Source organism: Colias eurytheme, chromosome 9 (assembly GCF_061535395.1).
Source record: "Colias eurytheme isolate Ceu_HAF_F1 chromosome 9, ilColEury1 Martin Lab GWU primary, whole genome shotgun sequence".
Taxonomy (NCBI): Eukaryota; Metazoa; Arthropoda; class Insecta; order Lepidoptera; family Pieridae; genus Colias; species Colias eurytheme.
Genome location: NC_142988.1, coordinates 5,772,481 through 5,798,988, shown reverse-complemented (window position 1 = coordinate 5,798,988; position 26,508 = coordinate 5,772,481). Strand labels below are relative to the sequence as shown.

At 32.6% G+C, this 26,508-nt stretch overlaps 3 protein-coding genes across 5 annotated transcripts; 2 read left to right on the top strand and 1 right to left on the bottom strand.

The window, feature by feature from the left end:
* Positions 1-2,157: 2,157 nt before the first annotated feature.
* On the top strand, positions 2,158-5,966 carry Prim1 (DNA primase small subunit). Its single transcript, XM_090105962.1, has 7 exons — positions 2,158-2,366; positions 2,449-2,702; positions 2,823-2,992; positions 3,372-3,570; positions 3,965-4,175; positions 4,785-5,124; positions 5,867-5,966. The coding sequence occupies exons 1-7, from the start codon at positions 2,364-2,366 to the stop codon at positions 5,884-5,886; spliced, it is 1,197 nt and encodes a 398-aa protein (XP_089962088.1). The 5' UTR covers positions 2,158-2,363; the 3' UTR covers positions 5,887-5,966.
* A 362-nt stretch (positions 5,967-6,328) lies between these two features.
* Pef (penta-EF-hand domain containing protein peflin) lies at positions 6,329-18,401 on the bottom strand. Of its 3 annotated transcripts, none has more exons than XM_090105960.1 (6): positions 18,375-18,401; positions 17,927-17,978; positions 17,390-17,427; positions 9,650-9,881; positions 9,271-9,414; positions 6,329-6,571 (listed from the first exon to the last, which is right to left on the bottom strand). In XM_090105960.1, the coding sequence occupies exons 3-6, from the start codon at positions 17,396-17,398 to the stop codon at positions 6,351-6,353; spliced, it is 606 nt and encodes a 201-aa protein (XP_089962086.1). In that variant the 5' UTR covers positions 17,399-17,427; positions 17,927-17,978; positions 18,375-18,401; the 3' UTR covers positions 6,329-6,350. The 3 variants fall into 3 exon arrangements, with proteins under 3 accessions (XP_089962086.1, XP_089962085.1, XP_089962087.1); XM_090105959.1 differs by lacking the exon at positions 18,375-18,401 and adding an exon at positions 18,069-18,216; XM_090105961.1 differs by lacking the exons at positions 17,390-17,427; positions 17,927-17,978; positions 18,375-18,401 and adding an exon at positions 15,560-16,084.
* An 811-nt stretch (positions 18,402-19,212) lies between these two features.
* On the top strand, positions 19,213-25,287 carry LOC149905789 (NECAP-like protein CG9132). Its single transcript, XM_090105170.1, has 5 exons — positions 19,213-19,458; positions 19,532-19,737; positions 20,917-21,098; positions 21,386-21,567; positions 22,216-25,287. The coding sequence occupies exons 1-5, from the start codon at positions 19,373-19,375 to the stop codon at positions 22,271-22,273; spliced, it is 714 nt and encodes a 237-aa protein (XP_089961296.1). The 5' UTR covers positions 19,213-19,372; the 3' UTR covers positions 22,274-25,287.
* The last annotated feature ends 1,221 nt before the right edge of the window (positions 25,288-26,508 follow it).

The following is a 26,508-nucleotide window of genomic DNA, read 5'->3' as shown; positions in this document are numbered from 1 at the left end:
TCTGTCATATTTGGCTTCGTATGCATTCCGTCCAAAATATATTATGTCATATGTGGCTTGGTATGCATTCAAGGATACTTTCACTGATTGTTCCAGTATCGATCCTGGACACTTTTATCTCACTGCTAAGCATGTAAATATCATATCATCATCAATAAATACAGACTCATGCTATATGCCACTGTATAATTTTTAATTAGCCGTTTCAGAGCAAATGCGAAAGACAGGGAAAGCTCTTATTACGAAAAGACGTGGTCGTCTCTCAAAAACTTAGGAACATCGGCATCTCTGGAGTCTCCTCAGTATTCCTGACTCGCCAATTGCCGCAAAAAAGCTACGAAAATCTCTTGCAAGACATCTAGATTTTTACTTTGATTCTGCACGATCTGATGGGATTAGTCATTACCCAATTTGGAAGAAGAACACCCGTCAGCTATGCCTATATTGTTCCAATTTCGTTCCTTCACGTTATGTGAAAACTATAACGTGTTTTTGTGTTATAATGACAAACGCAATTAATTAATTAATTGTTTTAAGCAATTTCACGAAGTATAAGTTGGCTGTGATTCTGGGTGTTATTTAGGTATCCATATAAAGTACTAACATTTCACCCGCGGCCTAGCCCGCTTTTTCAAAGAAAACCCCGCATAGTTCCCGTTCCCGTGGGATTTCCGGGATAAAACCTATCCTATGTGTTAGTCCAAGTTACCCTCTATATTATGTGTGCTAAATTTCATTGAAGTCGGTTCAGTAGAATTTGCGTGAAAGAGTAACAAACAAACACATACACATACATCCACCCTCACAAACTATCGCATTTATAATATTAGTAGAAAAGGATTTATGTAAAATATATGTAGTATATCAGTTGACTTAGCATTCAGGATACAAGCCTAAGCTTAGTTTGGGGCTTAGCAACCATGTGTGTGAAATTAGTCCAGTATATATTTTTATTTTATTAATTAGTTACTTTTTTCTAATTGCATACGAAGCCATATATGACAGAAAAAATACAACAAACACTGCATACGAGTCCATATATGGCGCCGTTTCATATTTTCTATAATATAAGTAAATAATTTTTTTTCTCAATTTGATCTCATAATGTAAGGTCTAATAAACACTTTTTTGCAAAAAAATAATTTTTATTTCATCTCCTTAATAATTCATGCAATAAGGGGTTAAGCGTCTTATTTACGGTCCATCTTGACGTACGTCCCGCCAAGGTCATACACGATGCACGACGCAAAACGACAGTGAATAGCGTTGACGTACGTCAATAATTATTATTATTATCTTGCTGGATGTGCACGACCAACTTTTCATCCAGCAAGCACCCCCACCACCGCGAACGTCGTGCAGATGGACAGTGAATAGCGCGGACGTACAGCAGATTAGTGTTGCCAACAGAAATTAATGTAAATATTTGGAAACGTGGCCTATTGATATGATTTTTTTGTGATAACTTAGTGAGTACATGAGCAAGCAAGAAACGGTTATTTTTTATTTTTATGTACACAGGAAATCCCAATTATCATTACTTTTGGATTAACCTTGTACACATGGACAGTTTATATTCAGAAGTTATTATTTTAAAAGAACTCCAAGGCGAATTGTTGAATAACACAGATTTTATGCAAAAGTCCACTGTAGAAAATGGCAATTTATTTAAAAAAAATATCTTGACGAATTTGTTTGTTTAAAAAAATGATTAGCTATATACTCTCTGTTCCCGCCACTTTAGCATTTACTGAAAGAGTCTTTTCGGTCATGAATGTGAAGTGGCGGGAAGAGAGAAACCGAGTTTCATTAAAAATTAATTAAAAATGAGCTCTTGAAATATATAAATTTAGATTTGGAATGTTTGGATTCATATAATTCATTTAAAAATAATGAAAAAATCTTAGTTACTGCAAAAAGTACAAAAAAATACATTTTTAAAAATATTTATTTACTCTTTATTTACCTCCTTTAAAATCAGATATACTCTATTTCTTCAAATAAAAGTTGGCAACCCTAGCCATGCTTGATGCGCGCACGATCGTCAGTAGGATACATCCAGCACCGCGGCCTTGAGCCGACGTACGTCGGGGATTGACCGTGAATAAGACGCTTAATTTTATGTTTATTTTCTCTAGCAACTTTATTTTTCGCGCGCTAGTTGACAATTTGAAAATGTGACAGCTACTTTGAAGCCCAAACACGAATAATTTTTTTACTCTTTCAAAGAATTTAAAATAAAATACAAATTTAACTTAATTCCCAAAATAGGTATTCAAATTAATGTGTAATACGTAAGACGTTATATAGGTACATTCACAATTTCTTAGTTGGTTTCTATTGGTAAAAGTCAAAATTTCATAATGGTAAGTAGTTCGTGTGGTGCATTGTTTTACTACTTTAATTAAATTTATTTGTGTTTATTTCATAAATATATATACTTTTCAGGTACAATATGATGAAAACTTACTATCGGATATGTTGCCAATATACTATTCTAGGCTATTTCCACAAAGTCTTTTTTGCAGGTGGTTATCATGTGGAAATTATCCACAACCACTCGCCAACAGAGAATTATCATTTACTTTAGCAGAAGATATTTATCTAAGATATCTGTCTATAAACAATCAGAAAGAATTACAAACATTATTTCAGAAAAAATGTCCATATAAATTAGATATTGGGCCTGTGTATAATACTAAGTAAGTAGTATAAAAACTGTATAGATTTATTTCCCAAAAATACTTTCCCTTAAAATGAATAAATACATAAGAGTCTCTTATTATTGGATATATTAAGTGAGAAATATCATCTTATTTCAGACCATCTATAGGACGGCATGATGCGATTGTGCTGGCTAGAGAGCTTGTATTTGATATAGATCTGACAGATTATGATGAAGTAAGAACATGTTGTCAAGAAGCAAATGTATGCGACAAGTGTTGGAGGTTCATGGTTGTAGCGTGTGAAATTATTAATGTTGCTTTAAAAGGTACGGTCTTATCTTGGATAAAAATTATATCCCTTTTATTCTGTGATATTATTGCTATTGAAGGTGTGCTAGCTATGGCAACGCCTAAATGATGTTTTTCAACATGACCAAACATAAAATTTGCTTGCTTTTATTACATTTTTTACTAACTCTTACCCCTAACTCTGTATGTTCTTTATTAATGTTTAGCATCTATAAAAACTGTACTCAATTATGCATAGGTACTTTTATGTGATTCATCATGTAATTGAAATAAAACAATTTATTTCTTAGTCTTAATATTCTTGTTTTGGCTTCAATTATTGTACTTATTAAGAGTTAATGATCTATATTGTATTGTGTATAAAAACAATTCATATTTAAATTCTATTAATTTCAGATGATTTTGGTTTCCAACACATATTGTGGGTGTTTTCTGGTAGGCGAGGTATTCATTGCTGGGTGTCAGATTATGAAGCCAGGACCTTGGATAGTCCAGGTAGAGCTGCAGTCGCAGATTACATGTGTCTAATAACAGGCGGAGATAATCAGTATAAAAAAGTTCATTTGGGAAGTGATAATTTGCATTCTAGTATCAAGTAAGTTATCAGACGTTGTTGTGTTTTGTAACTTTTGATAAACTGATAAGTTGAATGAATAAAAACAAATATATGGAATCTAATATCTATTTATATTTTATTAATATTATATAATTAAAAAAAAATGGTTGCCTGTAAAGTCGGTTTTACGGGCGAAGATTTTACGTGACAACGTCTTTTTCTCGATCATAGTTGAGTGGGAGAGAGACGCAAGGCATTCGGCGGGCCTCTCTCTCGTTCGGTGACTCATCGTAACGTTACCGAGCGTTACACTTTTTCATAAGTGACTCCCAGTCGCAACCTAATTTAAGACGTTGTCACGTCAATAAAGTATAGTTGTTATTTGTTTTATTACTATTGAATATATGTTTAAAACTATTATTTATATTTTCAGGAGATCAGTCAATATAATTGATAAATATTTCAATGATATAATGGAAGAACAGGAGTTCCTATCAACACCAGAAAGACTAAGCAGCTTTGTAAAAATTATTCCAGATGAAACACTAAGAAAACAAGTAGAAGAGACATTGAAGAAAATGCCAGCATCATCACCAGAACGATGGGAAACATTTGTTAATTTGTATCACCAACATTGTAAACAAGTATGTTTAAATTTATATTTTTGGTTTTATGGCATTCAAATACTTTATAAATATAAATTTATAAAGCATTTGAATGCGTGGTGTGTCCCTCCAGACACATAAAACTGAAAGAATAGAATAAATTCGATTGCTCTGGCGGGTCACGAGTGGCTGAGTTGGTCAGGCATCCGCCCCGGAATGCCGCGAAAGGATGCAGTCAAAGAAAAACCCGTATAGTTCCCGTTCCCGTGGGATTTCCGGGATAAAACCTATCCTATTTCCCGGGGTAAAAAGTAGCCCTTTCTCGGGTATCCAAATATCTCTATACCAAATTGGTTCAGTAGTTAAGGCGTGATTGAGTAATAGACAGACAGACAGAGTAACTTTCGCATTTATAATATTAGTATGGATATTTCACTTCTCGATTTTCACTATGACTTTATTAGCAAGCAAAAATATGTTATTGATATTTTCAACAATAATGTGGTGTTAATGTCCAAGCCATTTTATTAAATTAAATATTTTAAATTCTATTTATTTGTTGGTGACCTTGCTTGCTGTAATGTGTAAGAAACAATGGGACAAATTAATTCTAATTATAAGATTTCATTGTAATTCATGATATTTCAGAATGGAAGTGCTATGCGAAAGTTGAAGTACTTAATAGAGGAGATGAAAATCCAGTATTGCTATCCAAGGCTTGATGTTAATGTAACTAAAGGATTTAATCATTTACTAAAATCACCATTTAGTATACATCCAAAAACAGGGAAAGTATCTATTGTATTTAAACCAGAAAATGCTAAGAATATGAAATTGGATGATATTCCCACAATCAATACATTGCTTGATGATAGTTCAAAGGAAAATGCGCAACATTCAGCAAACATGAGAACTGCTACAAAGAATTTTCAAGAGGTTGTGTTTACTTTGGAAAAGACTGAAGCCATGAGAAGGAAAAATGAACCTAGTGAGTTAATCTGCTATTTATTGATACCTCTGTGTGCCATAGATTTCATTATTTTAGTCTGGCTTATTGTATTAATAATTTAATATCCATTTTGGCCAATATGGGCACTGTCTATGCACTGTATTACACCAAGGTGACATTAGATATGAAAGGGGTTTGGGTACTTTTGTATGAGCTAGTGGCGTCCGCGTCGTGATGACATTTCGCGGCCAGTTATGAAACTTGGATATTTTAAAAAGTAATATTATATTGCGTATATAAGCGTTCATATACGTTTTGATTAGAATTCTTAAATAAATAAAGGAGAAACCTAAAAAACTCAGAAACATCTTATAATAATTAATCATCTAGATACATCATACAAAACCAAATATCTCTATTCCTTTTTCGAGATCGAGATTTCGAGGTTTCGAGATTTTTGTCCATAATAACTTTTGCTGACAATATATTGCTCTTTTAAAATATCCAAGTTTCATCGATGGCCGCGGTTGAACATCACGGCCGCGGCGCCAACTTTACCCAAACCCCTTTATATATTTTCAAATGACCACAGTTTTGATGAATATTATGTATAATGTCTATATTTGTAATAATCGATAACAGCTTAATTTTGCAAGCACTTAAATCACATTTAATTTTCAATTTTACAATTGCTAATATATATTTTTAGTACAATTTTTAAGATTTAACTAATGGAAGAAAATTGTTTAATATCTTCTTAATTTGTATGTTTTCTTTTCAGGTGTATCTATTGATTTTTAATACGGAAATTATCAGAGGAAAAAATAAAAACGTGGATTCTCTTATATTTTTATTAATTAATAAAAAATGCACATAAAATATATCTTTATTATAATTTTCAGTAATTGGTCAGATCCATTCGTCTATGTATGTCGTATTATCTCATTACCTTCTAAAGATCTTAGGACCTCATCCTTCAAGTAATCATTAGTCACAAAATATGTGACTTTCAAAAACAGCATTACTAAGTTGTTCTAAAATAAGATGCTTCAGAAACATGTCTGAATTGTAGCAGAACAAGCAAAAGGTGATTTGTGACTTTGAAGCTGAACATTTTGTTGGCCTTTATTCATATTTTATTCCCATAGTTTTTACTTTTCAATTTTCATCGATTTTTTTTAAAACTTTAATCCTTAGTACTTCTCAACCATTCTACAACAAAACTTAATTTGCGTGAACTCAATTTTTCCATGGAATCAATTTAATTAAATAGAGCAGCTCAATGCTACATTTAGAAAATCTTCAAATCCAATAGTTACAGTTCCATTTTGTTGAGTGTCTCTGGCTCTAAATGCTTCAGTAAAGCGTTGGACTTGGACGCATAACACAATAAAGTTATCAACCGAAATTTTTCCGTCAGGGTCACTTCTTTTCGACAGAAAATTGATAAATTCCGGCGAAAATCGAAATCCCATTTGTGTCAAAGCTGAAACATAAAAATATTTTAACACTACACAGACACGACAGACAGACTAATTCTCGTTTTATATGAATTATTAATAATTTTAATAATAATTCTTCCATCTATATAACTACCACACTGCATCTTGGATAAATGTAATTGCAACAGTGTGAAACTAAATTTAACAGATGTTTTTTAACAAATACTTAAAGAATAGAAAATGATTTTCTTCGTCTCTATGGCATACCGCGGCAACGCCTAGTCTTTCGGCCACCAGCCATGGGCGTAGCCACGGTGGGGCAGGGTGGGGCACTTGCCCCACCCTGGCTCTGACCTGGAAGGTACCTAACCAAATCTAAAAAACTTAATTATCTAGGTACTGACTACAAAACTTATCCGTTAAAAAATTCTCACTCGAAAGAATAACACATCTCACATAAAAGCACAAAATGCTGACAGATCCAGGTGGAGCTACGCCCGCAATCTTCAATGAAAGTTTTTGGCCGATATCTCATAAACTAACCATTTTAAGGCAAACAATATGGGGAATTTTTGGTAGATAGTAAAATTTTACATGTTTTATACCTTGTAAACTTTTTTGTAAAACTTTCCGTTTACGATTTATGGCCTATGTAATGATCCGATTAATCGTTTTTGGCAAGTAACTCTTTAAAATATTGGATTAGTCAATGAAATGCAAAGGCATTACTATATACATATATGCATTATCCATTTATTAAGATTACTTTATTTGAAACTTTTTTTCTAATGCTTTTTGAGTTATTTAACGTTTGGCGAAAAATAGAAAATTGCAAGGTATGTATGTTTCGTATATATTTCGTACAACTAAATATTATTGAGTAGTTATTTTATATTCGGATGCAAGAATAAAATAAAAGAAAATGGAACGAAAATATTTAAAAAAATCTATTAAAAAATTTTCTATAAGTAAAAAAAAATAAAAAATTTTGCCGTTTCGGAAACGGTGAAAATCCACTTGCATTGGAAATTTCTTCTTCGTTCATCACCTGCCACGTCACCCGCCGAGCGGCGGCATTTCTACATTATATGTAGAACAACTCAAAAAATATGGGCACTCAAAAAAAATTCAAACAAAAGTTGTAGAGAATAAAGTGATCTAAAAACAATGTACATACCTACATGCATTTTATTCATTAATCCAATATTTTAACGAAAAACCGGTTCATTAAATTATTTTATAGGCCATAACCGTAAATAGTAGTTTTACAGAAAAGTTTAAAGAGTATAAAAGATGCAAAATTTTTCTTTCTACAAAAAAGTCAAAGTAACTTTTGCCCTAAAGTGGATAGTTTTCGAGATATCGGTCAAAAACTATAAGATTGCGAGCAAAGCTCCACCTGGATCTATCAGCATATTGTTTTTATGGTCAATAAGTGACCATTAACCTAAAACAAACATGAAATTGGATCGGAAGTGCAAGGTTTTGCTTTATTTACTGAGTTATACCTACCATTTGAAATGGTTTTTTTTTCCATTTACATAGACATGTTTAGTAGGTACCTAGATTTTATGGTAAAAAGGAATCATATTATTTTATTAGAAAGATAAACTATATAATATAGGGATGAATTTTGCAACATAAACGGCTGTATCTTTTGATTTATTCATTATTATTCCAGCTTGATACCACCACGCGTTCTTGAAAAAAAAAAGTATTTTTAGACAGATAGACAGAAGGACAACAAAGTCTGTCTGTCGGTTTGTCTGTCAACACACTTTTTCTCAGAAACGAGTGGAGGTATCAAGCTGAAATTTACATCGAATACTCAAGTCTACGGTCGCTTAAAGCTGTGAAAAAAATAAAACTATAAGCCAACGCAATCAAAAGATCCATTTTAGGGTGCACTCACACACATCAGTCACCGTCACGGCACGTCACCGGACAGGATTAAAAAAAAATATGTATCAATAGTTCTAGTATGACTCTGTTCCCACACGACAGTCGCCGGCACGAAATCTATCAGTGACGTCACCGGTCAGGCACGTCAAATAATCTTTCCATACATGTATCATACTTTTATCCCCACTCACCCGGTGCCGTCACGTCTCAGTTCAGTCAGCGTCGTGCTACCGTCAATTGCTACATGTTCTCTAGCGTGACACACGTCTAATCACTGACTAACCTGATGTATGTGTTCAATGATTCAGTCAAACCGGCGACGTGACTGACGGACAACATGACGGTGACTGGTGTTTGTGGATACGTACACAAACCGTCACCGATCAGTCATCGGTGACTTGACGGTGACTGATGTGTGTGAGTGCACCCTTATGCTGCAAATTATCGCAAATTTCGACATTCGCAAGGGAATCAAAACCTACATTGTACTTCCCGTGAACACAGTCTTGAAATTTGGTTAAAACTTAAAAGCAATGTCTTATAGCACAGATAAAGGGAAAATTGCTAAAACATACATTTTAGAGTTACAACATAATAAAAAGTAGGTTTGTTCGGAGCTCTCGGTGCGCGAATCCGACTCGCACTTGGTCGGTTTTTTTTTGCCCCACCGTGTGCCCATGGCTAGCTACGCCCATGCCACCAGCAGTATGCTTATTCTTGAAACTCACTCATACATTGATAGGATAAGGTTGTATACGTCTTAGTAGATATCGTTTTATAAAAAAATATACATTTATATAAAATATCTATACGATTCGTTTGAATCGAAATTTATACATACCTTTCGATAATTCCTGTTCGTCGATCTGTCCCGACTGATCCGTATCGTATGTTTTGAACACTGCTAACCACTGATTAATGTAAGTATATAACTTTTCAAACTCTTCAACGTTTATGTGCCCAGAACGGTCCTTATCAAACATTCCTGAAAGGACAAAAGGTGACTAAAGAACAATAATCTAAAAATGATTTTTGTGTGTCAGTCTATCTGTATCGATCTCGATATGCAGCATACATAATATCATGCTAAAACTAGTGTGTGTATTAAAATGAAATTGCTGCTGATTAAACTGTTACCTTTCTTTCTTTCATGAAGTGCATAAACTTAACACACGTAATTTAACTTTATTAACAAACAGAAGACAATAACTTATATTTACCTATCATCAAGTTACAAGCAGTTTCAGAAAATGTTTGCCCCTGTGCGTTAACTAGGGCGGCCTTTAATTCAGCCGCTGTTATATATCCCGATTGATCTTTATCCACAGCGCGAAACCATTGCACCACTTGAGGTGAGACGTTGCCTCCAGGACCGATTGAGGGATAAGGACCATGTCCCACTTCCAATTGTCCGCCCTGTGGTTGTCCATAACCTGGTTGACCATATCCTTGCTAAAATAAAATTTAAATATTTAAAAATATTGATACTGACCGGCTGTAACGAATTTTAAAAACTTTTTTTAATTCGACAGAATCAAAATAAGGTACAGTTAGTTAACATGGACGTCGCGTAATTAGGCGGGTATGGGGTCCCCTTTTCGTATGTATCCTAATAAGATAGCTTAGTATTTAATAGATTTGAATTGTCCTACTAGTCTATTGTACTTATTTGATAAAAAAAGGGTCAAGAAACTAGATGCAAAATATAACAACTTTGCATTTTTGTGATTTAATTAGAGTGTTGAGATAATACTTGTCGGTTGTTACCGTTGCTTTTTTGTGGGCCCCAGTCCCCACCCACATATTTTGATACATTGCATCAATATCAAGGAACGCTACGCCGCGCCACTATTAGAAAGGTAAACTTTTAAAGCTATTAGCTCTATAAATCATCTCAATTATTTTAAAAGTGGGTACTTACTAAATAAAAAGATATAAATTGCTTAAAATATTTTATTCCATAAAGTAGGTATAAATAGCAGTATGTTACTAATATAATATTTACATGAGGGTTGTAGAAAAGTTACCAGGCATCTTGAGACAACTGTTCAAGCAATATTCATTAGGAATAACATTTATAGTAAGTAGAATATAGGTACTTTTAGATTTACATCTTTTTAGTCTGCAAGATTCGTGGAATACAAAAGGCACCATATTTATTTTCTAAGGTTTATTTTAACGCCAGTACTATAAAATTATAATTCTTTACAAGTAATATGACCCTTGTGTTCTGACTGGTCAAATTAAATAAACCATGGATCCTTTATATTAACAGCTATAAAATGAATAAATTAAGTGCATTTAATTTCTGAAGGTTCATTGTTATTGTAATTGTATAGGATCCCGATATAAAACGACCTTCACCGCGATGCTAATATGAAACATATTTTAAATTAAAGTTAATATCTCAATAAATATATTGCAAATGGGTTGCCTAATATATTTCAGTTCAGAATAAGATTAATTAATTATTGAAAATAGATTTTTTTCAAACATTTCACCGGTTTCATTATTAAACAGTTTCAATCGAAAGTACCTATGACGCCCATAGAATGCAAACGTAGGTTGCCTATTTTTTTCCGGTCACTATTTGGTTGCCAGGTTTAAACGGGTATTAAATCGTCAAATCGATACCTAGCATTTTGCACCGGTCTACGAATATTTCGTTGTACTATTAAATTAACTTCAAAATTATAAACTATATTATAAAATTTCATATTGTCTATGGTTGTATGTTTGTCCTGAGAAAATGCACGTAAATATGTGGTATGCATGGACGTATAAAAAAAGACGGACGCCGTATTACGAACAAACAACGTGAAGCCACCATAGTAAGCTAGCGATCGCGTAAAGACAATAAACACGCACACACTCTCACCATAGTAAGCTAGTCGGCCGCCATTACGTCGTGAACTACCGACTGATTAACTGCGTCACTGTTTCACAAAAAATATTTAAAATGCCGTCTTGCGTGGTTAAATGGTGTCGCAACAGTACAATTTTAAATAACAAAACACAAGGGATTACATTCCACAGGGAAGCAAGTTATTACTTTTATGTTTTAATGACAAAATTATTACGGCAAAATTTATAGAAAAAAATACAGCCGCCATTGTCATCAACACAGCTGTTGCCATGGCAACATGGCACACACGCATGGATGTTTCGCCGCCATTACTAGGCTTCACTCAATATTTAGGCGATATACCGTCCGTCTTTTTTTATACGTCCATGGTGGTATGTATAAATTATGATTTTTCTTTTTAAAGTTATTTAACCAGAATGATAGTAATTGAACAATTTCTCACATAACATATTCAAACAAACTTAATTTACAACAAATAGTCAACATAGCGTAAATTAGAATAGCTTCTGATTGAATAATTATCTGGGTTTATTTATGGAAACTTCCGTTATTCTTTACATAAAAATTATATATTATGTAGGTACCATTCAAAAGGAAAATTTTAAAGAATTCAAGTGAATACTAGCTACTGTTGATGATATAAATATTTATTTTCACTACTGTAATCCTGTTTACAAATTATTATGTACAATAAATATTATCTAATCAATAACCTCAAATCTATATTTTACAACTAAAGAAAGAAATATTGTGGTAATTTAATTCTATATCAATTATTGAAGGATTAGGCAATAGTCAATGGTTATTACATACACATAGTAAGCTCATTACACTTCATATTTTGCATGTGTAAGCAGTAAAACAGTCTTATGTTATTTATAGCCATAAAATACATTGATTTAAATTGTTAGACAGTGCGCGCACGAGCAACTTTGTCTCCGCAACTATTTTGTCTCTCCCACCCATGGGCTAGTATGAAAGTGCGCGCACGTAGCGACGCAACTCCCCATACAAATTGATGGGAGAGACAAAATAGTTGCGGAGACAAAGTTGCTCGTGCGCGCTAGCTCTTAAAGTGGATGTAAAAACTAAGGGTTGAGGCAAATTTCAGATCAATCCTATTTTTTTTTTTCGTATTATGATGTAACTAATAACTACAACATTATTATGGTTTATAGGTGAAGCTTTACATTCGATTTCCTACTTTGTGCCCATTTACATTGTTTAATCTCAGCACTTCTCTAATTACATAATTTCTAAGCTTAATTTTCCTTATCTTAATCAAGTCTATCAATTATTGTTACTTGGTTATATTATTTGTTACAGGCAATATAAAAATAATTTTAAAAAGCTGCACTGCAAAAATATGTCAAGTAACTTACTCAGTAAATCAAGTAAAAAAAAATTGTTAATACAATTCATCAAAACAAACATTAATTCAATGTAGCTACCATACAATCACATGAAAGTTGAAATTACAGGCAAATGACAATAACATGTAAATTAGAATAAATCTTATTCACTAGTTCTAATTATATTTATTGCCTAAATATAAAGATAAGAAAATAACAAGATTCAAACAAACACATAAATGACATTCAGTCTTTACATCAAACCAATACTGGCAAGTTTATTACATTTTGTACTAAAATAAATGTATATAAAACACTAATGAACAATGCTTTTCCACTAACAACAAATACTGAGGCACTGCATAAGTTTCACTTCGTTAGAGTAGTTTAATTATGTTAAAATATACTATATATATGTATGTAGATAGATAGATAAAAAGGTAACAATTATAACTATGAATAAATATTGGCATACAGTTAGTGAAAATGCAATGTTTTAACAACAATATTCATTAAAAATTTAATACAAATACATCATAATATACTTAAACATTACCACTGTGACTAGAAAAACTATAAGTAGCTGGTGTGACACATGTATTTACACACACTTGAATAGACGGTTTGAAGGAAGAAGGTAGAAGCTTATGTGCTTCTGGCACTGGGGAATAACTATGACATAAAGCAGTCTCAAAATGCACTTGTTCACTTCTATCAGTGGGCACACCATCAAAACTAGTTTGTTTCGCAGAGTCACCTGTACCACTGTCCTTACATGAAGAATGTTCAGATATATTATCGGGGAACATATGAGGAGAGTCACTGTCACTATGCACTACTTGTGTCATTTTCACACTTTCGGTGGGATAGTTACGCACAGCACCTGCCATACGTCTGCGAGTATGATAGATAATAACAACCCAAATTATTGATGTGCCAACTGCACAGCACACTACCGTTATTACAATAATACCTGTCATATTTTCCTCCTTCACCATTATTGCAACAGGTGGTAATACTTTCAATTCTATCATATCTTTTTTGGTTCCCAAGTCATTTGTTATTTCACACTCATAATGACCTGCATCACTTGACTTGGCACCAATAATAATTAACAATTGATCATTACCAGTAAGATAATGACGTTCAGAGGGCACAATGGGTGTACCATCTTTAAACCATTTTAATACTGGAGTTGGAGACCCTTGGACCATACACTGTAGGACCACTGATTCACCACTAGTTACCTCTTTATTCTCTAGTACTCTTATGAAGGAGGGTTCTTGTAAAACAGTCAATGTTGCATTTGCTATGATAGTACCAGCTGGATTTTTTGCTGCGCAGCTGTAAACACCCATATCTGTAGTTTTTGCATTTACTATAAAGAATAAATGATCTGTTGGCATAACATTCATTCTCCTCTCTCTTGCTGCTGGAAAATCATTGCCACCATCTTTTTTCCATGATATTTCTGGTGGTGGATCTCCTGTAGCAGCACAATTCAATGTGACTGTCTCACCAGTTTTCACTGTTACATTAGTGGGTGTTTTCAAAAAACGTGGAAATGTCACAATATTCATTTTAGCTTTTGAAGAATAAGTTGTTCCAAATTTATTGCTTACCACACACTGATATTTTCCAGAGTCTGTATGTGATACGTCAGGAATCATTAATACAGATGTAGCTTGTTGCCCTTTATGCGTCAAAGTGACATTTTCATATACCACAGGATTACTAACATTGCCATTATTCTTTCTCCATAGAAAAGTCATATTGCTAAAAGGATTTGAAGTAGCAGAACACACTAAATTTGCAGAGCGATTTTTGATAGCTAAATGTGATTTGGGATGTTCAACAATTTTGGGTTTAGGTGAATCACCACAATTTTCTTCTTTAAGTTTAGATATTAATGTACCACGAACTTCAGCTGGGTATGCACATGTAGCAGTTACAAACTTTGAATCTAATTTCTCTCTAATCCATTTAACCATCCAAAGAATATTACAATCACAAAGCAGAGATGAAGTGTTAAAATGGAGTTTTCTTATTTTTGTCATGGAATCAAATGCATGCTGTTGTATTGATGTAATATTATTGTTTCTTAGATCCAATTCTACAACATTTGTTAAGCCTTCAAATGCTCTAGAGCTTATTGATTTAATATGATTTGCAGATAGACTAAAAGTTATTAAATTTGTTAATTTTGAAAAGGGTCCAGACATGTCTTCTACAGTCCATGATATTTTGTTGTTATTCAAGTATAGTGACTGCAATTGTATAATATGACTAAAAGCTTCCTGTGATATTGATGATATATTGTTGCTACTTAAATTTAGTGTATGGAGGTTGGTAAGATGTTGGAAAGTACGGCCTTCTATTTGTATTATATAATTATGAGATAAATCCAACACCTCTAAATTTGTACACAACTCCCAGGAACCAATATCAATGTGTGATATTAAATTATTAGACAATGATAATGTTGTTAACGATTCAAGGCCATACATCCAACCTTTAGATATACTCTTAATTTTATTGTGATCCAATTGCAGTAAATTCACAGATTTAAATCCAAAAAAGGCACCATCCATGATGTTTTCTATATTATTGTACTTGATTTTCAAAACAGTCAAATTGGAGAGTCCTTGAAAAAGTAGACCATTGATAACATGCAGTTTATTATGATTGAGTTCCAATGTTTTCAAATTAGATTGATACATAAATAAATGATTAGGTAATGATAATATTTCATTTCTGTTCAGTTTTAAAGTGATAAGGTTAGTTAAATTGTTTAGAGCTCCATCCTGAATCACTTTAATATGATTACTATTTAAACTCAATGTTCTCATTGAACTATTTGCCGGAAATCGGCCGACGTCTATTGACATGATGCTATTTCTGTTTAGACTAACTTCTTGTATTTGATGTTGATCAATAAAACTCGGAATGCGTTGTATCGCATTTTTGTCAAGTTTTAATATCTTTAATGATATTAACTTATCCAATCCTTCAGTGACGCCTTCATTCAACTTATTGTAGCTTATGTCCAGTTGTTCCACCCACTTAGGAATTCTTGGCACGATTACCAAATTTTTTTTTGAACAATCTACATATTGTTCCAAGCAGTCACATTTTTGAGGGCATTCATTATTTTCAGCGAGCGTAAAACATCGCAATAACATCAAAATCGTCGTCACAATGCGTATAATATGGGAGACTCCCATTTTTATGCATCGAAGAAGCTCGATTCATTGAATGCAACCGATGTTTTGTTCTTGTTCTTACATAATTCAAACAAAAATATGTTTACACTTAGAGTTCCCACAAAAGTCCGCTTAATAGCACTTTATTAACGCATTACATTTTGTCACTAATACGCAATATAACACAGAAAAACAACACCACTCATTATTTACAGCTCTCAACACGACCGCCATTTTCTTTAATGACAAAGACGATAGAAAATGTATAGTAGAAACGAGTTTTCTATTGTGTATCTTTACTCAATAGATGGCGTTACTATCTATATAGCTCAATAGCTGAATTTGATATTTTTGGTAGGCTGTGGTTGTAAGACATTCAAATGCATAATTACATTATATTTATATCTTTGTAGCTTACTAATTCAAAATAATACTTACTTACTTAATAATAATGTTGTGTACGTACTATGGATTTAAATTTCAGTTATTCTATTTAAATAAAGATATAATTAGCCAAAGTCCATTGTTTAGGCATGAACACCCCCTTAATGGTTGACCGTTTTTGATAAAATTATATAAATACTTGTGAAAAAAAAGATAGGTATACCTTAGGGGCTTAGGGTTTATTATTCAGGTGCAAGAGGATTGACACCTTATAATTTGTTATAGGATTTAAGGCATTAAAAATGAGTAGGTATGGCTATGCAATAAACAATATTTGCAATTATTTTTTAATAGGTAGGTACATTTTAAAAAACATTATACTAATACTAATGTTTTTCATAAGAAAGAACAAAAAAATGTTGATAATAAACTATACATAATTTTATGAATTTACACTTGCAATACTTAATTACAAACTGATTAAAATATAATAAAGTATGAATATGAAAATAATTGTTATTTTGAGCGGATTGGACTGGGATGGATATTGGATGCCTCTGGGATCTATTTTATGTCTGTCTCATTCTACGATGTTGAGAAAAAGAGATAAAAGAAAAGAAATAATCACAATATATCTCTTATTTGTTATTTTTTGACTTGTTTTCAACCAACTTTAAAAACAGGAGTTCTCAATTCACTTCAAAACTTTCAACTGGGTGAACCATTGAATTGAAATTTTGATTATTTCATTTAAATTTTCAATTTTATCACTTCATTTAAAGTAGTAAGTAAGTAAGAAGTTAATTTTTAAAAAGTTGCAACATTTAAAGCCATCATTGCAAAACAGAATGAAAAATTATTACACACAAAAATATGAGGATGTTATTGAACTCAGCTTTAGCTTGCCATTCAAATACATAATATTATGTAAATTGTTAATGGTATATAAATCAACTAATTGTTTGACATAGCATATTACACATGATTATTATTAAACAAATATACAGTCAATAAGTTAATAGTTATCCATCACACAACTCAACCTGCTGATAAGTAGACCATGTGCTATCCATAAATAAGTTTTTGGTTTGAAAAATGTGTACCAAACAGCTTAAAATACTAAAGTATGAGATTACTGTTAGATTGGTTACTTACATAAGCCATAGTGTTTTTTGTGATTGTTGTTCTAGATCCTGTGAACACAAATAAATATTCTAAGATTTGAAAATATAGTTATAACATACCTAGTTGTATACATGCACTTATTAATATTCACGAATATAAAAATATGTAAGCACATATTATATTATGTCAATTATAGGTGTTTCACAAACATTTTCATTGGAAAGGTTAAATGCACATAATTACATACAAATTTTACTAAAACAATAAACTAATAATAATTTTATTTCTATATTGGAAAGTCTTACTTACATAAAACATCAATATATCAATCATCAATAACTTGATATTACAATGGCATCCAAAACCTTTCCGCTATGAATGTTTTTAGTGCATACAATAACCAAGTGGTTTTAGAAGTTTACATTGTTTGGTGAGAATACATTAAAATATGGGAAATTAATTTTGTGTAAGCATGTTGTGAGTACTTTTATTTTTATTTTTTTGTATAGTGTTGTGCAAATAAATATTTGGGTTTACTGAAGTTTTATGATATATACGAAGTCTTACCTATATTTTATCTTCGATTTTAAATTGATTATCACTAAGTAGCGAAGTTGACCTGAAAAATAAAGAGAAACATAAAAATATTAAGTTTTGGATAAGGTATATTACTTGGGAATACAAAGTGAATATGAATTTGTTCTATTACCTTAACGTTTTATTTAAAAGATATACGAGTCCTGGATAATTCTATTTATTACCGTAATAAAATAATTATTTTCTCTACAAAAGTTTTAATTATGTCTAATTACTTATAGTAAGACAAATCACCTCTAATTTGTTATTGACATTTGACAGAGCAAGTAATGCTCTTGACATTGATTTTGACGTAGGAAAATAACACAAAGATAAGCTGTTCTGTGAAGATAAGCATACCTTTATTCCTCTGAGAGCATACCATTCTCGGGACCGGACGATGTGAAAGACAGGTATTGAAATCATACATTTTACTTACCCCCGATATCGGATCGGAAAATGTGAAAACGCTCTAAGTATGCAATAGTGGCATTATCCTACGTAGCCAGTCACATAGCCAGTGCCGTGCAGTGAATGACTGAAGCAACGATTTATTTCATAATTATTAGCACAAACAATTAACATTTTGCACCACAGAGCAAGTAATATAATATGCACAGCCACATAACTAAAATTCTCTCTAACTAAAATTATTTCTATGAATGGTGGAATAATACCACAGAGTAAGTAATAGGTTATAGGCATGGACGTATGTTATAGGTATTTATTTAAGCTTCTCTGTGCCAAACACGTCAAACCACCGTCAAAATCAAAGTCACAATTAGACATGCGCAAAACAGTACGTCAAATAGTAATGCAACATCACGCATCTCTTCCACGGAAGTGATATTACTCCGTAACATCACACATTACCCGATCGATTTTTAATGAAATGATGACATTAATAATATTATAAATAATATTATAATGTTTATATCTGAGGTTTATATTATATTAATGGTGATATGTGAAGTATTACAGATCATATTGAAAAATAGCAATAATAACTGCAATACTTATTAGTTATTACATATCGTAAAATTACAATTTAAGTAAATATTTAAAAAATGTAGTTGATTTTCCTTCATACTTGGCCACGTACTTTATGTTGTTTGTTAATAATTATAATGAACGCAAGCAAATGTAAAACAAAATAAAAAAAAGTGAGTGATGCGAGTGATGTTTGTAACTGATGCGTAATGCGTGATGTTGCATTACGTGTCAAAGTGATGTTACTTTTGTACTATTACACGCATTACCTACCCATGTCTAGTCACAATCGTCAATCGTTTATTTTGTCACGACTCACGTATTTATTAATTTATTTATGTAGAATACATTAAATAAATAATAAGAAATAAATATCAAAGTTATTTCCTCTCAAAACAAATAAGCATTTAACAATTAACTTATATCAACAGATTTAAACTAAACACAATGGAAACATATGAAAGTGTGTTACTTGTTAAAAATGAAGTTTTTGTATTTAAAATACCTCCTCGGACTACCAATAGAGGATACAGGTAAGAGCTAAATAGTTTTAACTGAGTATAAATTTTATAATGTTACGTTTTTTCTAACTATTGCTTATCTTAGGGCAGCTGATTGGAACTTACAAGAACCTCAATGGACGGGGCGTATGCGTTTAGTCGCGAAAGGCGACGAGTTAATCATGAAGTTGGAAGATAAAACTTCTGGAGAACTATTCGCGAAATGTCCTATAGATAAATATCCTGGAGTTGCCCTTGAGTCTGTGACAGACAGCTCTAGGTATTTTGTTGTGAAAATACAAGATGACAATGGTAAGTAATTGTATCATCCTCAGAAAATAAGAATAAATTGTAATTATTTATATTTATGATTTTTTAAGCTCCATTAAAGGCTCGTCTTTAGTACGATTACGTTTCGCTAGAGCGTTGATTTTTTTTTTAGTTATAGTTCTAAGTTTGTTAATTAATTTTGTAAAGTTTCAAATTGCGGAAACCATTACTTTTCAAGATATAATTTTTTGAAATTCAGAAAATTTGGTTATTAATTACGACGTTTTTGACAGCTGACGTTTCGTTGACTGTAATTAATGACTGATTCCTTTAATAAATGTGTTTTTACGGTTAATATAAAAGCGCAAATTAAACAATTATGTATGGAAAAAAAAAATGATATAAATATGTATATTTTACTTTACAAATCTAATACGGTAAATATCAAATAAAAAAAAATATATGCAATAACGAAACGTGAGCCCATTTTGTGTGGCGAGTGCCAAAAGCGACTTTAGGGTGATTCCCACTCAAACAAAAAAAAACTACGTAGGTTAAAAAACTATAAAACTGTTATCCTTAATATTCAAATAGGTAGCGAGGAGCGAAGCGACGAGCGTGTTAGGTTAACTCTTGAACTGCCGCACGAGCCGAGCGAGCGAAGCGAGCGTGCCGCGGCAGCGGCCGGCGAGTGCCAGAAGCGACTTAAGGGCGATTCTCAAAATAATTTTCATTCTCGATTTTCACAAAAACTACGCATTTTCGTAGAAAAAGAAAAGCAGTTTATTATGAAAAGTCACTACCCGGTATCGATTAGACACCTCAAAATAATGAAATTCGGGGATCACGAGTCGTAGTGTTAGGTTGACATGAGAGCAGTGGACGGAGCCCCAAGGGGCTCCGTCGACTGCTCGTTTGTATGTATTTTATACTGGGCTGGTACTAGGTAGAAAATCTAGCACAATTGAACACATACGAATGGGTATGGTTAGAAAATTAATAGTATTCCTAACCTCAAAATCACATTTTACAAAAAAAAAAAAACTCGAAAACTATGTATTTCCGCAACTTCCCCCTTTCAGGGGGGGATATATAATCCCCCTCCCCTCCCCTCCTCTCCCCCTCAACCCCCAAAAAAAAAGTAATTATACTAAAGTCCTTCCCAATTAAAATCACAAGTAGGGTTAATGGTACATCTACATTATAACATTTATTTTCTAGGTCGAAGTGCTTACATTGGCCTTGGTTTTGGAGATAGATCAGATTCTTTTGACCTTAATGTTGCACTTCAAGATCATTTCAAACACTTGAGAAATGAGCAACAATCAGACCAGGGACAGCAGCAGCAGCTTGATCTCAGTTTTAAGGATGGAGAAACAATAAAAATTAACATGAAAATAACGGTATGAAAATAGGTTTATCTTTCCTCTATTTTATATGAAATTTTTAATTTTATTCCTGTATGTTATAACAAATATTTTGCTATTTTTGTTTTTTTGTCAGTAAATGCCCACTTATAATTATTGTTGGAAGTCAACCTTATGTGTATTGAATGTATTTTTCTAAGCACATCTCATGACAGAATACTTAAGTTTTGCTCTATTTAAATAATACCATTAGAAATAATTGTCAAACTTAATTAATCATGCCTATTTATACAGAATATTTCTCATTTTATTGTTTATTTTAGAAGAAAGACGGTAGTGAAGCAAGCAGACCCCGTCGCACGGGGGGTGTAGGTGGGGGCTTGTTGCCACCACCACCAGGCGGTTCCAAACTACCACCACCACCTTCGCCACAACACGTGCCTACTCCATCATCAGCTAATCCCACTGGGTCTAACACTGAGTGGGGTGATTTCAATTCTGCTGGGTATGTAGTCACTTGATATTGTATTATTTACTAGCTTTCCGCCCGCGGCTTCGCCCGCGTTTTCAACTAAAAACCTGTTCCCGTAGGATTTTCGGGATAAAACCTATCCTATGTCCTTTCTCGGGTATCAAAATATCTCTATACCAAATTTCATGCAAATTGGTTCAGTAGTTAAGGCGTGATTGAGTAACAGACAGACAGACAGAGTTACTTTCGCATTTATAATATTAGTATGGATTAAAAAAAAAATTGTAATAAACTTGTAAATAAAACTCCAAATGACTTAATAGATTGCTTTATTGAATAAAAATATTTTTGTAGTGCTAACAGTAACCTATAGATACTTAATAGTTATCATTGCATAAAGCAGTAGTGATTCCTGTTTGACCTTTCCATTTGCATTATTGCAAATTGCAATATTCATAGTAGATAAGAATTAATAACAATTTCTTTATGGTAAAAATAATTTTTTATTACTTACAACTATGTATATTTACCATGTTTGCAATTTGCATACCTATAGCATGAATCTTCACAATTGATATTTATAGTCTTAATTTTATTCTATTGATTCAATAAAAATTTCATATACATTATTTACTTAGGATTATTTAAAACTGCTAATTTTTTATTATTTTTATATTTCAGAACTGCAAGTCAAAAGCCAACAACCCCAGCGAATCAACAGAATTGGGTTCAATTTTGAAGTTATTAAAATGTATATATATATAATACGTTGATGTATGATGTTTAGGGTGTTGCACAATACTTACATAATTTACTTAACCAATTAGTCAGTTATATACTTAATTGAAAAATATTAACTGTGTAAAAATTCCAGTCATCTAAAATTGTTCATAAACAGCTATAAGAGTTTTGTTATGGGTGTGCATTCATATTATATAATATATAAAAAATATTGAAATGTAATTACTAATTATACTGAAGGTATCTTTATAATAACAGCACATTATTTATGGCATACAGTATTCATCGAATTTTTATTTGGATAGATCAGGGATGGGCTACCATATTTATGTTTACTTATAACTTTTATGTTTAACTGTAGGATATCTTGATAGAATGAGAAAGACTCATAAAAATCGGTGCATAATCATATAATTGTGTTATTACCGGCCATTATACGAAAGAATGAAGTTGTTTAGAAGATCTATCGTACATTCAATCTTTTCTTTAAATTATTGATCCTACAATGACAGTCTGTGGCATACCGAAGAGAAGGATTTCGTAATAAGCAACCTTAAGCTTCATACTCGAAGTAAACATTTGTTCAGCAACACCCGATCGACAATGTTGCCGAAAACTGTATTATTGTTGCCATTCCTTGGAAAGTTCTTATGAGAACTAGTAATATCAACTCTTCAATACACAATGTTGCAATGTGAAAATCGATCATTTCATATTACATATAATGTTGACAGTAAACCTGTCGATTGATATAGTTAGCAAATGATTATGAATATGGGGCTTAGGGCGCTTTCAAATTCAAAAGCTTGCGGTGCCCCACTGTTGCCGCACCGAGCGTTTTGTGTGAAAAAAGATCGTCCGTGCGCTGTACGTCTAACGCGTCCGACACGAAACGCATAATTTGAAAGTGCCCTTATGAATGCTAACGTAAATAAAAAGTATTAAAAGTCTTGCGCCGAGTAGATATTATGTGCTCAATACTACACGTCCGAATATCTCTGATCTGAATATTTTTACCTTTTTTTATATTGCGGTTTATGCTGTGTTTTGAGCGAAGAAAGAGCACATTACAAATAAACAATTAGGTCGTAGACATGACAATAATAATTTGAGTACTTTTCTTCCTTAATTATAAAACAATAATGAAATACCACTTCAACTAGTGATATTAACGTCAGTACAAAGAAAAATAATCAATGATTCGATTGTAACTTTTTATGAACCTATCCCAGTTAAATGTGCTTTGATCTATTATTTATTATTGCCTTTGTTACATATCTCTAGGCTTATCACTTTCTAACTGTAGAATATAAAAAGTATGTGAAAATGTATAATTATTTCGCAATTGTACTTTAATGTTTAATCATTGGCAACTTGCATAGTTGTACATATTATAACGTTGTTAATTGTATTGGTGTGACTTAGAGAGTAGTAATTGGAGTATAGAGACTATAGACGGCTCACGATAATTAAAATACGATGATTTACTTTGTTTCCAGAAGAAAAAATGTCGACAGAAGTCTACAATAAGTGGTATATATTTTTTTTTTGGAAGAACATTTGTGTAGATTCCAAAGTATACATGGCAGTTATAATATGAAGTAAAGTGAATTGTAAAGATAGACAGTGTGGAAATTTTCGATGGGCCCTGGAGGGAAAGTACCTACTTGAAATACTGGAGGTAGGAAATTTTGCTGAATGTATACCATAATAACGATTTATTATTTTTTAGAGATAATATGTGTCGAAAATACTAGTTTAAGACCTATTTGCGTCGATTTGAAGAATGAAATAACAAATTTCAATTTTTTAGTTAGTTCGATTCCCGGTCGATGCAAGTGAATTTTCGAAAATCTTCGAAAATAAAGGAATGTTTCCTTTCAGCAAAACACGCTATCACCAGTATTTCAAGTACTTTCCCTCCAGGGCCATCGAAAATTTCCACACTGTATAATGTATAATGAGAATCAATATTTCGTTGCTGTTCTTGCCTAATGATACCTTATTAGTTATCATTGAGCATTTAGATGATAGATGAATGATGTTATTTCGTTAGTAAATGCGTCATAACGCAGTTTTTTTACCATCTGGCACTTACTTCATAGGTTATTATCACATATTTAAAGTAGTTATTAATAGGTACATATTTTGTTATTGTGTACGAGTGTATGCAATAGTGTATAATATAATCTTTATCTGTATATGATGTGTTACTCATACCGTTTATAATTATTAATTAATATTTACTTATTATATCTACCACTACATTTCTGACTTGTGCAATAAAGTGAGTTGGGGTAAGACCGGACGGATTTTAGACGTATTGAAATGGTCTAGCGAAAGCCCGATTTTCTCAGCACTAGTTCAAGATTTACTACTTAAAACTGATGTAAATGACAATTCATTTAGCATCGCTTTGCTCTGCAAAGTTTGTTCTGATAAACTCAACAGTTTCTGATTTTAAGGCGTTTAAAAACAACACTTACTTTTTTATGACTATAGTAAAAAAGTACTCTTTGGGGTAAGTTCGGACATACTTTAAAATGTTGTATTGAATATAGCATAAGGTCTATTAAAAAAAATATCCGATCTTTTACGTTCTAAAATGATTTTTTGATGATTTTTTCGAAGGCGCGCGGCTCGTAGGTGCGACGCCCGGGATCTAAAGGTCGATGCAAAACAAAAAGTACCACCACAAGTAGTTGCCACCGTAAAAAAATACGCTCGTATTCGCCGAATTTTTGATGTTTACGTTCTTACCCCATGTCTGGACTTACTCCAACTCACCTACATTATATTATTTACTTTTGGCTTACTTACTATAATAAGATATAGGATTGAGCGTTTTCTTATGGAATTAAAATTAGCAATCTCAATGTATTTACATGTATCTATTAGAACAGTTAAATCTATTATCATCTATGTATCATATAGAAAAACATTAAACGCTACGAATTGTGACCCTTCGTGATTCGTCATTTTTAGGTTCGTCGGTTAAAATAAAAAAGTGATTACTTAGGGCGCGTTCCCACCGTGTCGTGACGACAGATAATCGTGTAGTTTTAAGTGTCGTGGCTTATATGTTTAAATGGAGGTGTTCACATTTAGAACGACACAATTTACTGTCGTCTACGACAGTTTTTGCAGTGACGACGCTTTGTCGTGACAGTGGGAACGGCAAGCACGACAGTCGTAAAACGATAAAAAATCGTGGACGGCAACTCTATAACGTCCATTGAACTCAGGAGAGTAAACGCACTAGTAATCACCAAGCGAACGCAGAGGCGACTAGATTTGTAGCTTGCTGATGATGTGTAAAGGACAAAGCGACTCCCAGGAAACGATAAAATGTGGTCGCGATCCAATGGGAACAGCTAGATACGACAGTCGCTAAACGATAAAAAATGTTGACGACAAACAATCGTTATAATGGGAACAGGTAGAGACGACAGTCGTCGAACGATAAATTAGTCGTTACGACATAGTGGGAACGCGCCCTTACTCTACGTTAAGCTATGTAAGAATATTTTCAAAGCTCTCCCGAAAAAAAATATAACGTTAGCGTACATTTGTTTCATTCAAATACTTAAGTAGTCAGAAATGAAGGTGGTTAGTATTTTTAAATTATTAGCTATAGGTAGGTAGCTGTCGTAGATTGTTTTTGCTCTAAATCAACGTTGATGAAATGAAAATTGTTAAAAAGAACAGGTCGCAGATACATATTTATGTAAATAGCAGATAAGTGAAGATAAAACAATTATTTATATCATGTACCTATCTACATCCTTTATTTTCTTACATAAAGATGATCTGTTCTTGGTGTTCTACTTGATGATGTACAAAAATAAATCAAAAACAGTTACAACTGCCGCATTTTTATTTTAAGCTCTGGTTGCTGATATAAGAAAACTCAAATCAGTCAAATTTGATTCTAGAATCTTCTATGGTAAACTATGTCAATGTGATCAGTTCAGGATAAGTATGTATATGAACTCATTTTGTCTCGAACTCAGTTCTTTACGTCGGTGTGATTCAGGCTGGCTGATGCTCATGGTTTTTGGAGAATAGCCGAAACAAGGAAAGAAAATAAACATATGAATAATTGTTGTTTGTTTAATTACAGATGTTTAATTTTATGTATATGTAAACAACAGGAAAATGGACAGTTTTCACGGTAGGCTCTTCGAAATAACGTTTCCGCGCTCAATTAGGTACCTACATCACGACGGAGAC

Bases quoted from the DNA above. Each gene is read 5' to 3' on its own strand.
- LOC149905789 (XM_090105170.1), top strand. From the start codon at position 19,373: ATGGAAACATATGAAAGTGTGTTACTTGTTAAAAATGAAGTTTTTGTA. The intron at 19,459-19,531 runs GTAAGAGCTAAA...TGCTTATCTTAG, and splicing joins ACTACCAATAGAGGATACAG to GGCAGCTGATTGGAACTTAC. The intron at 21,568-22,215 runs GTATGTAGTCAC...TTTATATTTCAG, and splicing joins GGTGATTTCAATTCTGCTGG to AACTGCAAGTCAAAAGCCAA.
- Pef (XM_090105961.1), bottom strand. From the start codon at position 15,871: ATGGGAGTCTCCCATATTATACGCATTGTGACGACGATTTTGATGTTA. The intron at 9,882-15,559 runs GTTAGTCTAAAC...ATTTTATTTTAG, and splicing joins ATCAACATCAAATACAAGAA to CAAGGATATGGTCAACCAGG. The intron at 9,415-9,649 runs GTAAATATAAGT...TTGTCCTTTCAG, and splicing joins TGCTTGTAACTTGATGATAG to GAATGTTTGATAAGGACCGT.
- Prim1 (XM_090105962.1), top strand. The intron at 2,993-3,371 runs GTACGGTCTTAT...TATTAATTTCAG, and splicing joins TATTAATGTTGCTTTAAAAG to ATGATTTTGGTTTCCAACAC. The intron at 3,571-3,964 runs GTAAGTTATCAG...TTATATTTTCAG, and splicing joins AATTTGCATTCTAGTATCAA to GAGATCAGTCAATATAATTG.